Source organism: Gymnoscopelus braueri (assembly GCF_963280865.1).
Source record: "Gymnoscopelus braueri genome assembly, chromosome: 18".
NCBI classification, from domain to species: domain Eukaryota; kingdom Metazoa; phylum Chordata; class Actinopteri; order Myctophiformes; family Myctophidae; genus Gymnoscopelus; species Gymnoscopelus braueri.
The window spans coordinates 11,371,830-11,384,260 of record NC_137618.1 but is presented as its reverse complement, the minus strand read 5'-3'; the positions used below and the strand labels follow the sequence as shown (position 1 = coordinate 11,384,260).

The following is a 12,431-nucleotide window of genomic DNA, read 5'->3' as shown; positions in this document are numbered from 1 at the left end:
CTTGGTTGAAGTGGTTAATGTAAAAATCACAAAGATTTGGCGGCCCCCCTGTAGTAACTCTGAGGACCCCCTAGGGGTCCCGGACCCCCTGTTGAAGACCCCTGTCATACAGGATTTACAGTCTGTAACCTAAAGTACAGTAAATGTGCATGTATTTGCATGGGTGTGGGTTTGAGAACCACTGCTGTAAATACAGAGGAGGGGCCCACATTATTTGATATTTGATTAACCTACATCATTTCATTTCAGTGAATTGTCGATGGCCCAGTTCACCCCAAAGGGCCCCTGAGAGTCAAGCCCAACGGGCACATGCTAGGTTCACTGTTAGGTATCCTATAGTTTCAAATGTACATTATGTTATTTAGATAACATGTTATTTAGGCATATGCTAGTACAGTAGGTTCATTGTTTACCTGGTATCCTATAGATTCAAATAGAGAATGTGATTTGCATGTCGTTTGGACAGATGCTAGGTTCCTTGTTTACCTGGTATGCTAGATTATTTGAGGCAATACATTGTACTCTCCACTCTACTTATGTGACTATTTACCTTGTTGTTTATTGCAAGTTTTTCATGTCAAGGACCCCCAGATGTATATATTATTTGTCTGTGGTACTCAAATGGTATGGCCTCCTTTGAAAATAGGTTTGGGCACCACTACATACACAAACACACAAATATGGATGCAAATCTAACATATGAGCTGTCCGGTGAACCCCTAACACTGTTAGGTCGGCCAGTTACACAATAACGTGGATGTCGCAATTACAAGATCCAGATGAGGGGAAAACCTGTTTTGATTATATTTGATTATATTGTCATATGGCCAACATGAGGCGGATTTGAAAAGAAATTGGGGTGGAGGTTCTTCCTTGGCCTACTGGGAGATGTTTAGTGGGAGTGTGCGTCAGTGTTGATTTCGTACCTTTTTTCACTGACGAAAACAAAATGAAAACTAAGCTACGATGACTAAAACTGAGACTAAAGGTATTGACAATTTCGTCAACAAACAAAAACTAGACTAGAATATTAGGGAGGGACGAGTGGAGAAGAGATCCAGTAGAACTAAAAGACAAGTAATTTTATGTTTGGTTGCGCTCGGGTGTTGCACTCTGAAAATAGCAGATCTACAAGCTCACAGTGAGCTTGTAGATCGGCTATTTTCAGCATGCAACCAAGTGTAAACTCAGCCATTACAACGCCTTCAAGGCACCGCCAAAATACATTTTAGTCGACTAAATCAACTGTAGATTTAGTCGCCTATAATCTACAAACTAAAACTAGACAAAAAAGTAAAACATTTCAGATGACTAAAATATGACTAAAACTAAATGGAATTTTATTCAAAAGACTAAATAAAAATTTGCTGTCAAAATCAACACTGGTGTGCGTGCAGTTTCACAGCGATCTGTCCAACGGTGCCGGACTCAGACACGTGGACACACGGGACGGACTGGAGCGAAAACGTGGTGATTAAACGAACGTCTGTGACATCGCATCAAGTTCTTCACACTAGCAGTTATTTTTGTGTTTTTGAATTACTTTGTGAAAAAAAAAAACGGAGTGAAAGCAATTTGTTTTGTGTCAAAAGTCACAGAAAAAGTGCACTCCCTTGCAGTCACGCACACACGCGCACGCACGCACGCACGCACGCACGCACGCACGCACGCACGCACGCACGCACGCACGCACGCACGCACGCACACACACACACACACACACACACACACACACACACACACACACACACACACACACACACACACACACACACACACACACACACACACACACACACACACACACACACACACACACACGAAATCCTGAGCCCATGGAACGGGTCCATTTGGTTCCATTTGTACACTCATAGTTGCAAACGGATAAATGAGCCCTGAGGATTTCACTGTGTAGCAACAGCTGGTGCGTGCATGTTTGTGTTTGTGTGTGTGTGTGTGTTGCACACCTCTCTTATTCACAGACTGCTAATTATTCCACACCTTCAACGCGGTTCTGGATCAACTCATGGGTGGTGTTAAAGACACGTATTTATTTACACACACACACACACGCGCGCACGCACACGCACGCACACGCACACGCACACGCACACGCACACGCACACGCACACACACATACACACACACACACACGAATAGGCAGCAACACATGCACAATCATATAAAATCAAACAATCAAATATCCACTTGAGTGTTGCATGTTTTTGCTTACATAACAGTGGCAAAATAATTGTACTGTAGCCTACATCTGGCTCTCCTATAGACAAGCAGTGGCGTACCCACTGTAGAGGCAGGGCAGGCGGTCGCCTGCCCAACTAAGATCTCGCCTCCCCTAAAAAAAAACAAATAACCCAAAAAGGTCATGCGTGCTTAATGTCCTCAAAGTCACGCATCCAACAAGCTTTGAACTGAGCAGATTGGACCTTCTGTTCCAGAGATAATGGCCAAAACATCTTGAAAACGGCCACTTTTGCCGGTTTTCGATCGCCGATTTTCGATTGAGTTTAAATTTCTTTTTTGTAAATCCTGGGAACGCCACTGTAGACAAGATGATGGATCATGCAACAATATAAAACCTTTGCAGCACACACACACACACACACACACACACACACACACACACACACACACACACACACACACACACACACACACACACACACACACACACACACACACACACACACACACGCGCACGCACACACACACACACACACACACACACACACACACACACACACACACACACACACACACACAGCAGAGCATGCAGAGGGACACTGGTCTTACCATCGTCTCCTGAACCTGAACCAGCATCTGTAAAAAATAAACAGAGAAAACACACTTATTAGACCAAAAGAGATGAGCCGAGCGTGCGCGCGCGCGCGCGCGCGCGTGTGTGTGTGTGTGTGTGTGTGTGTGTGTGTGTGTGTGTGTGTGTGTGTGTGTGTGTGTGTGTGTGTGTGTGTGTGTGTGTGTGAGAGAGTGTGTGTGTGTTTGTGAGACAGAAAGAGAGAGAAAGAGTGGGATTCTGTGTGTGGATGCGCATGTGGGTGTGTGCTCAAGTGTCCTTGAGGGTGAATGTTCAGTGTTTATCTGTGTGCATGCATGCGTGCGGGGCAGGCTAGCTTTATCTTAACCACTTAAACCCCAGCATCCGTATTGTGGGGATATCTTTCGCAGAAAATAGCAGATCGACGAGCTTGTCGTCGAGCTGCTATTTTCAGCTACGCTTTCCTCACTATAATAGAAAACAGAAAAGACACTACTAAGCACTGAGGGACTCCGGTCAACCATATAGGTTTTAAGTGGTTAAGAGACAGTTCTGAAGTAAAAGCTAACGTTCAGACAGAGGGGGAGAGAGAGACAGAGAGAGAGAGAGAGAGAGAGAGACAGAGAGTTTATTATTTTAGTTTCATAACTACTGTACTTGACTTAGGAGTTGAAATGCTACACTGTTCCGTTAATACATGTCCTTATTGTAGTAGAGCATATGTCCTTAACTGTACTCGCATTTGTCTTTTTTGTTTGCTTCATTTGACACTTGCTTTGGCAATGTAAACCACGTAAATGTAAAATACGTTTCCCCATGCCAATAACGCCACTTTAAATTGAATTGAATCAAGGGAGAGAGAGAGAGAGTTTTCTCTTTTGCTTTGGCAAAGTAAATGTAGGTTTTCTCATGCCAATACATACCCTTTGAATTGAATTGAAATGAATTGACAGGGAGAGACAGAGAGAGAGAGAGAGAGAGAGAGAGAGAGAGAGAGAGAGAGAGAGAGAGAGAGAGACAGACAGACAGAGAGGACGGAGAGAGACAGAGATAAAGAGGTAGCGAGGCAGCAGTGGTGGAAAAAGTACTCAAATGTTTTACTTAAGTAAAAGTATCAATACTGCAATGTAGAAATACTCTGTTACAAGTAAAAGTCCAGAATTCAAAATGTACAAAAGTAAAAGTACAAATGACACTGATCATCCCCTGTATCGCTACTTTGACCTCATGCCATCTGGTCGGAGATACAGAACCTTAAAGTGGAAAAAGGTTATTTTTAGCAGGAGTTTTGTCCCCTCAGCCATAGCGGCATTAAACCAACTGCCCCGTCCATAGGAGGGTTTTCTGTGTACAGTGGGGACCTCATGTCTTTGTCTTTGTGTTTTTGTTGTTATGTTGTTTTGTTGTAACGAACAGACCTTGTGAAGACAATTTTCCCCTTGGGGACAATAAACATTATTATTATTATTATTAAAATAATAAGATCTACAAGCTCACAATGCATCGCATCGTGACGGATTGTGAGCTTGTAGATTGGCTATTTTCAAATGGCCGAAATGTATATAGGGCTGAAGTACAACAATTGTAGTGGAGTAAAAGTACAATATTTGCCTCTGAGACGTAGTGGAGTAGAAGTAAAAGTACTGAAAACTGGAAATACTCCAGTAAAGCAGAAATACCTCAAAATTGTACTTAAAAAAAAGTACAGCACTAGAGTAAATGTACTTAGGCCTAGTTACTTTACACCACTGCGAGACAGAGAGAGAGATATAGACAGCGAGAGACAGAGAGACGTCTTAACCTCTCCACCACCCGTATATATATTATAACGGTAGCTACTGTAAGTGCCAGAGCTCCGTTTCCCCAGCTGTTCGATCATGTTTACAGTACATTGCCACCGCCTTCCTCCACGCACGTCTTTTTTTTCCCTGCTGAATCCATGTAAAGCTGCCCCAAAGACACCACGCGGAAGGAAAGCCCGCAGCCTTTGTTTAACCATACAGGGCTGTGAAAGCCATACTGACGAGCACTTAGAGAAAGCAAGGCTCCGCCGCCAGGTAACCCGAGCCGCCACGGCGAGCTGCAATCCGCTATATGAGACACCCCGGGGGGCTAAAGAGGACGAGCTGCATCCCCTCCTCCTCATCCCACCATGGGCTTATAACTGCAAAGAAAAAGCTCCACTGATCCTTATATCGTTGCTGCCGGGCAGAAACCTCTTATCTCCATATTATTCAAACTTTTTTCGTAAATAAACGCCCTACTTGATCATACTACAGCGTCACAAAAAAGCATCAAAAGTAGCAGATCTACAAGCTTGCGGATCTGCTACTTCTGCTATTTTTTTATTTGAATCCTGAAAAGTGACTTGAGACATGTGAGGTTTCCACCCGACAGAGACGACATAGAACCACCCATGGACAACAGAAAGGCTTTTTCACTGACAATTCCAAGCCGGTTTCTGTTTCTTTTCTTGTATACAGTACATCTGGGTTGCATTAGTCATTTTAAATAAAAAATAAACTGGCTTGACTCTTCAGAACAATACGATGACTTTGAGAACGTTTAAAACCGGTTATTCTGAACCTGTTTAGACCACGGACCCCCATTTTTTATCTCTGGGACCCTGATCTGCAAAATAGCAAAAATACTTAAGCCTTTACAAGCTCACAATGCATGACGATACGATGCTTTGTGAGCTTGCAGAACGGCTATTTTCACAACTTTTGTAGCGACACCATTGTAGATGAAGAAATGCATTAATCTACGGGGAAACAAAACATAGGTCGAAATACGGAGTTACGGGGTTTCTGCCCGACAGCAACGATATATATAGACATAGATGTATGGATTTCTCTTTTTTTTTTGCACAATAGGAACAATAGGAAAAACAGCCACACCACTTCTGTGGGTCTCGGGAATCATGCATATTTTGTGTGAGAAGAGAGAAAAAAATGCCACATCGATGGATTGAGTGTTAGGATAAAGAGTTCCTTGTTTTACACTGAAAGCTCAGACGCTGAACAGAACCCCAAGCAAGCCCTTTTTTACAGTCAGGAACGATGCTGGTTTCATTGACCTTGGCAAACGGTCAGCATCTTGATGCTCTGTGTTTCATCAAAGGGCCTCCACAAGTTCCCGGGATGAAGTCGGGAGGAGAGTTTCAGCGGAAGATCGATGAAAAAAACTTTAACTTTAGCATCTGACTCCCCTGAGAGGGCATGGGCGGATGTGGTGAGAAAAGGTGGGCAAAAAAAACAGGTGATTTATACCTAGCTGCGTGCGGGTGTGGAGCCCCCGGAATTAGCCGATCTACAAGCTCACAACGTGTCGCACATGCAACGCGTTGTGAGCTTGTAGATCGGCTAATTCCGGTGCGTATAACGCCTGTGCGCGACTTATGTATAACTCAGGCTTTAGGAGGCATAGTGAGAACGGGGAAGGGAGCACGATGTTCCAGCTAAAGCCGAGAGGATTGAAGGAACACAATGCTCTGCTGCGGTTGCTGTTGCTTTTAATATCAGATGAATACAATCGATGAATCAATTGGTCAAAGGGTGAGGAATGGAGTGGGTAAGAGGTAAAGAAGCATGCGAGGGTATAAGAAACAGAACGGGGCGAATAAAAGGCAAACCACTGCAGCTACATCCACTGAAACTGTGTTGTTCAATAACTCTCTGCTCTGCTCTGGGTTCAACTCATTAGTACGTTTTGTTGCTATAGGGGAGAGGTTAAAGGTTCGACTTTGTTTGTCAGCAATACCAATTACAGAGTAAAAGGCATGTGAAATTCATTGTGCGCCAAAACCAACCCAGCAACTACAGTCGCAAGAGTTGAGACATTAAAACTCAGTGTTAAATGTGATCCAATTCACAACTAAACTGCATAAATAAATTAAAAAAAAATACCAGAGGGTGCCATGGCTCAAGTGCAAACAGCATTGTCCTATATAGGTACGTTTACAGGAGAGAGGAGGAGAGGAGAGGAGAGGAGAGGAGAGGAAAGGAGAGGAGAGGAGAGGAGAGGAGAGGAGAGGAGAGGAGAGGAGGAGGGGATAGATGAGGAGAATAAAAGTTATTAACCTCACTGTGCTTCGCAGACCTGAGGCTATGAGGCATCCCACACACACTCGCGCGCGCACACACACACGCACGCACGCACGCACGCACGCACGCACGCACGCGCGCACGCACACACACACACACACACACACACACACACACAAAGAGACACGCACAACCGCCCGCCTGCTGCCAATACTATAATAGAAAGTTGGAGGTGGAAGGCTGCTTTTAGAAAGAGCCTAAATAAGGCTTGAAAGGAGCTCTGCAGCTGTAAGGTGTGTGTGTGTGGTCCAGTATACGGCTGACAGACTCTCAGCCTGGGTGCACAAACACAAGCGCGCGCACACACACACACACACACACACACACACACACACACACACACACACACACACACACACACACACACACACACACACACACACACACACACACACACACACACACACACACACACACACACACACACAGCTCCATCGGAGTGCATCAAACCTGGCTGTAAATGTGATGTCCATGCTTTTAATAGGCTACCACCTCGCCTTGTGCTCTCTCTCTCTCTCTGTCTCTCTCTGTCTGTCTGTGTCTCTCTCTCTGTCTCTCTCTCTGTCTCTCTCTCTCTCATTGTCATTCCAGAGGGACACCCCTGTCCCTGGCTCCCCGGCCCAGGCTGGCTGGTGACACTGACGGGTCACCCAGGCGATAATGAGTCCATTCCGGTTGTGTTCCCGTTGGGTGCATCGCAGCCACACACAAGCAAGCCGGAACCCACCCACCCCATATCTTGGGTTCTGAACAAAAAACATTTTGATTGGCACGTTGCACCATAGCGGTAAAACACGTGAAACACGTGAATGGCACTCAATGAGTAACTCGGAGTGTGTAAAAATGTACATTTGTCAACACACTCTGAGTTACAAATGGATATCGTTACTGTCGGGCACATCTCCATATTCTAACTTTTTGTGTTTTTTTCGTAAATTACTTTGCGCAAAGGTACTATGGTGCAGTAGCTGTTTTTCTTTTGTTAAAATAAGTGTTAAATAGCTCTAGATTCTGATAGTAATTATTGCTATAGAGTGTTTGTTCAGTAACAGGCGTCTCCATGTCTCTCCAGCTCCTTAGTAAACATAAAATGCATTATTTGGATACCAATTTTATCCAATCAGAAGGAGAACTCATGACAGATTAAACAAGTGAAATTGTAAGTGATGACACAAAGTCAATGAGCAGACACAATTGGAACTGGAACACCACAACATTCTGGATGATAAATGGGTACTCTCTCCTTATTGGATGAAATTGGCATCCAACAGTACCTGGAAATGTATTTAATGTTCATTAAAGAGCTGGAGAGATAGGGAGACCCCTGTTACTGAACAAACACTCCATAGCAATGTGTATCAGCATATTGAGCTTTAACCTTTCCACGAAAAAAACGTTTTATTTTAACGCAAAAATATCACTTACCCTACCTTTAACTCTTGAGCAGACTGCAACCATTTTCATACCAATACTTTGGTACTTTTACTCAAGTACATTTAGAATTCCGGACTTTTACTTGTAACAAGAGTGTCTCTACATTGCAGTATTGATATTTTTCAAATCTGTGAATACTTTTTTCCACCACTGGCTACAATCTCTGGTGGAGTCTCAAACTTCAAACTTCCCCTTGACCTACTTTTATACTCCCCAAATTCCAGTTAGTAGAACTGAAGCCAAACGGTTCGGTTCACTGGTGGTAGCAGGACCACCGGTCAAGGGCGTTGTGTTAACCCATATATTATCTGCTTAGAGGTCAGGCAGGATTCACTGATACCTCACTCTGAAAACTCTCTTATAAAGATCCACTCCAAAAACACTGCTACAGTATGCTGCCAGGTTGTTAGATAGAAAGATGGATGGACAGACAGACAGACATAATTCAATGTCTCTTCTCAACATTTTCATGTCAAGGTCCCCCCAAATGTAGTTGTCCGCGTATCCCCATCGGAAAACTTTTTGTGCTTTGCGTTTTTCACTTCTTCCCCTAGACGTTTTTGAAAATAGCTGATCTACAATGCGACGCGTTGTGAGCTTGTAGATCAGCTATTTTCAAATAGCCGATGTTTATAGGTGCTCATGTGTTGGGTCGCTTCTTTTGGCCTTGTTTTCATAGACCTGTGCTTATTACTCTCGCACAATCTGGCAACACCGCCTGTCGTGCTTGTGGACCATGTGTATACCCATACCGCTTTGTCATTCCTATGTCACTGTGCCAATGTCACCACAAAGGCATACCTGCACCCAGCACCTGCACCTGTACCCATACTGTCTTCGGTGATTGAAACGAGCCCTCCTGCGCCCATACTGTCTTCTACGGTGACTGAAAGGAGCGAGCGTTGCGACGCCAGTCCCCTGATCTCTCTCTCTGAGAGAACTGTTCAAGCAGTCCGCTATGCCATCTGCTTCCAGCCATGTGTGACTGCTGAGCCAGGCCCACCAAACTGTGATTAAAGGTGTCATCAACATTTTTTACACGCATCGATTAAAACCATCACACACCTTTCATTCGGCACTATCTACTCAAGTATTGTACTTTATTACAATGTGTGAGGTACTTTCACTTTACTGGAGTATTTCCATCTTTCGATACGTTACTTCTAGACCACTACATCTCAGAGGCAACATATTGTGCTTTTGACTCCACTACAATGATTTGAAAACTTTACTATAGTTACGTTGCAGGTTTAGATTATTATTTCAAAACATGCGTTGCAAAAATAGCAGATCTACAAACTCACGACGGGTCCCATCGCAACACATTGTGAGCTTGACCTTTTTTTGTTAACAATTTCTGAAAAATCTGGGTATTTTTAATTTGGTACTCTAAGTATTGTTTGATGCTAATACTTTTGTACTTTCTCTCAAGTCAAATTTTGAATACAGGCCTTTTACTTGTAACAGAGTATTTCTTTTATTATATTGTGGTAATGCTACTACTACGTAAGTAATGCTACTTCTACTTAAGTAAGTGAAACCATTGAGTACTTCTTCCACCATACTGCCTAGATTTCCTCCCCTGGACGATTCCCTCGGAGCGTTCAGTGGATCAGGTACCAGTTGTTGTTCAGTCCCTGGAGTTTGGTAAAAAAAAACGCTGCGCTAGCGCCTCGCCTTAGCCCTCTCCTCTGGGGGCCATCAGGCCCCGCTCATTCTGTTCCGCACCGATAGCTTAATGTTTAACAGTCTTTCAAACACACAGCAGGGCCCACAGCACACAGCGGGTTCCTCCAACCCTTTTTCTGAATCACGAGCCCACACTTGAACATCTTGGAAAGTTAAGTGGACAGATGGGTGGGCCCCGCGTGCCTTTTCAGAGCGTGTTCATTTGACTGATCAATCAATGTGTTCCGGGGCCTGGATCAGTGGAGCCAACATATACTGTAGTATACTTTAAAGTAATACTAGGTAACGTTTTCAACAAAACTAAAGTTAAATTGTATATCTTTTGTGAGTGGCAAAAGTTTCACAACACCCACTCCATGAATTTCACCCCCGGAAGCCTTTTATTTATATATTTTCTATTGAATGTGGACTGGGGGGACTTTCCCGGGGAAATGACGTTCCTGGCCAACGTCATGACGTCGTGGCCGACGTCCCCAGGAACTACCGCAACGGTTTCCTGTTTGGCCAGGAACTATCGCGGTAATAACTAAAAGGAACCTCACGCTGATGTTAAGAGAATGTAGGATTAGAAGATCGAAAAAGAACAGAAAAAGAAAGCACAGCTCATGGTAACTAATGCTCCACTGGCTAAGAGAAACGATCCGTAGATAGTATAAAACAATTAAAAGATCGCTTTTTGAAACGCTTCCGGCTTCCGGTGAAAACGAATGGAATTCTGGGTAATCGAGGACTACGGAAATTGTATGCAGTGACGGTAGTGACCAGCAGAGGTTGCTAAAAATCGTTATTTGGGATTCTGCATTGTATAACTTTAAAGAAGCACTTCACCCATTTTCAACCTATCTTCATTATAATTGGCCCTCACTATAAGGCTCATTATAAGATGGAACCTGAACTCTTCACAGTCTCTCTTCCTCTGCGACACGGAGAGAGTAGACAGAAATGAAATCTTATAATGAGCATTAGAGAGGACCAATTATATGAAGATATGGTTGAAAATGGGTGAAGTGCCTATTTAAGTTCCTATTTATCGGTATCACAATGAAATCTCATTTGTTAAGGTCTCACAGAAAATAAATACCATGATGTGCTTTTTTTATTAAAGTGATATTTATTTTGGTTAAAACTAAAACGTTTTTTGTCAAACGGTAAAACGGTTAAAGCACTATTTTCTGATAGTAACCATTGCTATAGACTAGAGTGCTTTTTCAGTAACAGGGGTCTCACTGTCTCTCCAGCTCTTTAATAAAACAGAAAATACATTTTCAGGTGGGTTGCAAAATTTCAGCCAATCAGGAGAGGGTTCCCATTTCTCAGCTTCATTTTCATAGTGTTCCATTTCCAATTTTGTCTGCTCATTTCTTTGCCTCATCACTTCCAATTTCACTTGTTTGTACTGTATCCTGTGTGAGTCCTCTCTCCTGATTGGATAAAATCGGTATCCCGAGCTGAAAATGCATTTTCTGTTTAATAAAGAGCTGGAGAGAAATGGAGAATCGTGTTACTGAACAAACACTCTATAGCAGAATATAGATCAATTTAACACAGATGTTAACCAAATAAAATCCCTTACCCTACCTTTAATGTTATATTATTATCATCCTATAATTCCACAAAGCTCTGTCTGTCCCCGTCTGTTTGTCGCCAAAATCTCTTCGGCCCGGTTCTCCTCAGTGGCTGGAGCAATTGATCTGCATTTGCACACAGCCATTGACCATTACCATGTGCACGGAACAGCGAAGCCCGTTTTTCACTTTCCCCAAATGTCCGCTGTTTATTAGCGTCTTTGTGTTCACTGGCTCCCGGGTTGCCAAATCATGTGCGTCAAGCGCCGTTGTTGCCACATCCGTGAAACAAGCGGACCATGACACACTTTGGGTGCTCATCTCCCCCGACGGGTATGGTCTTCTAGTCATTATAATCCTATTATTTGGGGGGCCCACTTGCAATATCCTCACGGCCCACCAGTGGGCGCGCACCGGCCCACTAGGGTGGGAATCGCCGGTCTAATAGTTTTTCAAACACACGGAGCCAGAGACAACAGCAGCACCTTCCCCGTGCTAATGGCCTAGCGCTCACACACTGCACTGGCAGAATGCTTTTTGTCTGTTATCAACGTCTCCATCAGTAGGTCCTTATCGTCTCTGTCGGGTGGAAACCTCATTATGTCCAAAGCTGTTACTTTTCAGGATTCAAATAAAAAAAACATAGAAATGTAGCAGATCGACAAGCTTGAAACACGTCGCTTCACGCCGCGTTTCTAGATTGCGGATCTGCTACTTTTTATACTTTTGTGTGACGCTTTAGTATGATCAAGCAGGGCGAAAAAAAACCATAAAGAGATAAAATATGGAGATAAGAGGTTTCTGCCCGACAGTGACGGTATCTGAGGATAGCCCTGAGGGTAA

General features: G+C 43.6%; 1 protein-coding gene across 1 annotated transcript in view; it reads right to left on the bottom strand.

Annotated features, from left to right (window-relative positions):
* The window catches only part of LOC308073721 (tomoregulin-2-like), a 175,699-nt gene that overhangs the window by 63,033 nt on the left and 100,235 nt on the right, over positions 1-12,431 (bottom strand). Inside the window, exon 4 of the mRNA XM_080412804.1 lies at positions 2,812-2,838. Within this exon, the coding sequence (XP_080268930.1) occupies positions 2,812-2,838 (27 nt within the window). The remainder of the gene's footprint in view (positions 1-2,811; positions 2,839-12,431) is intronic.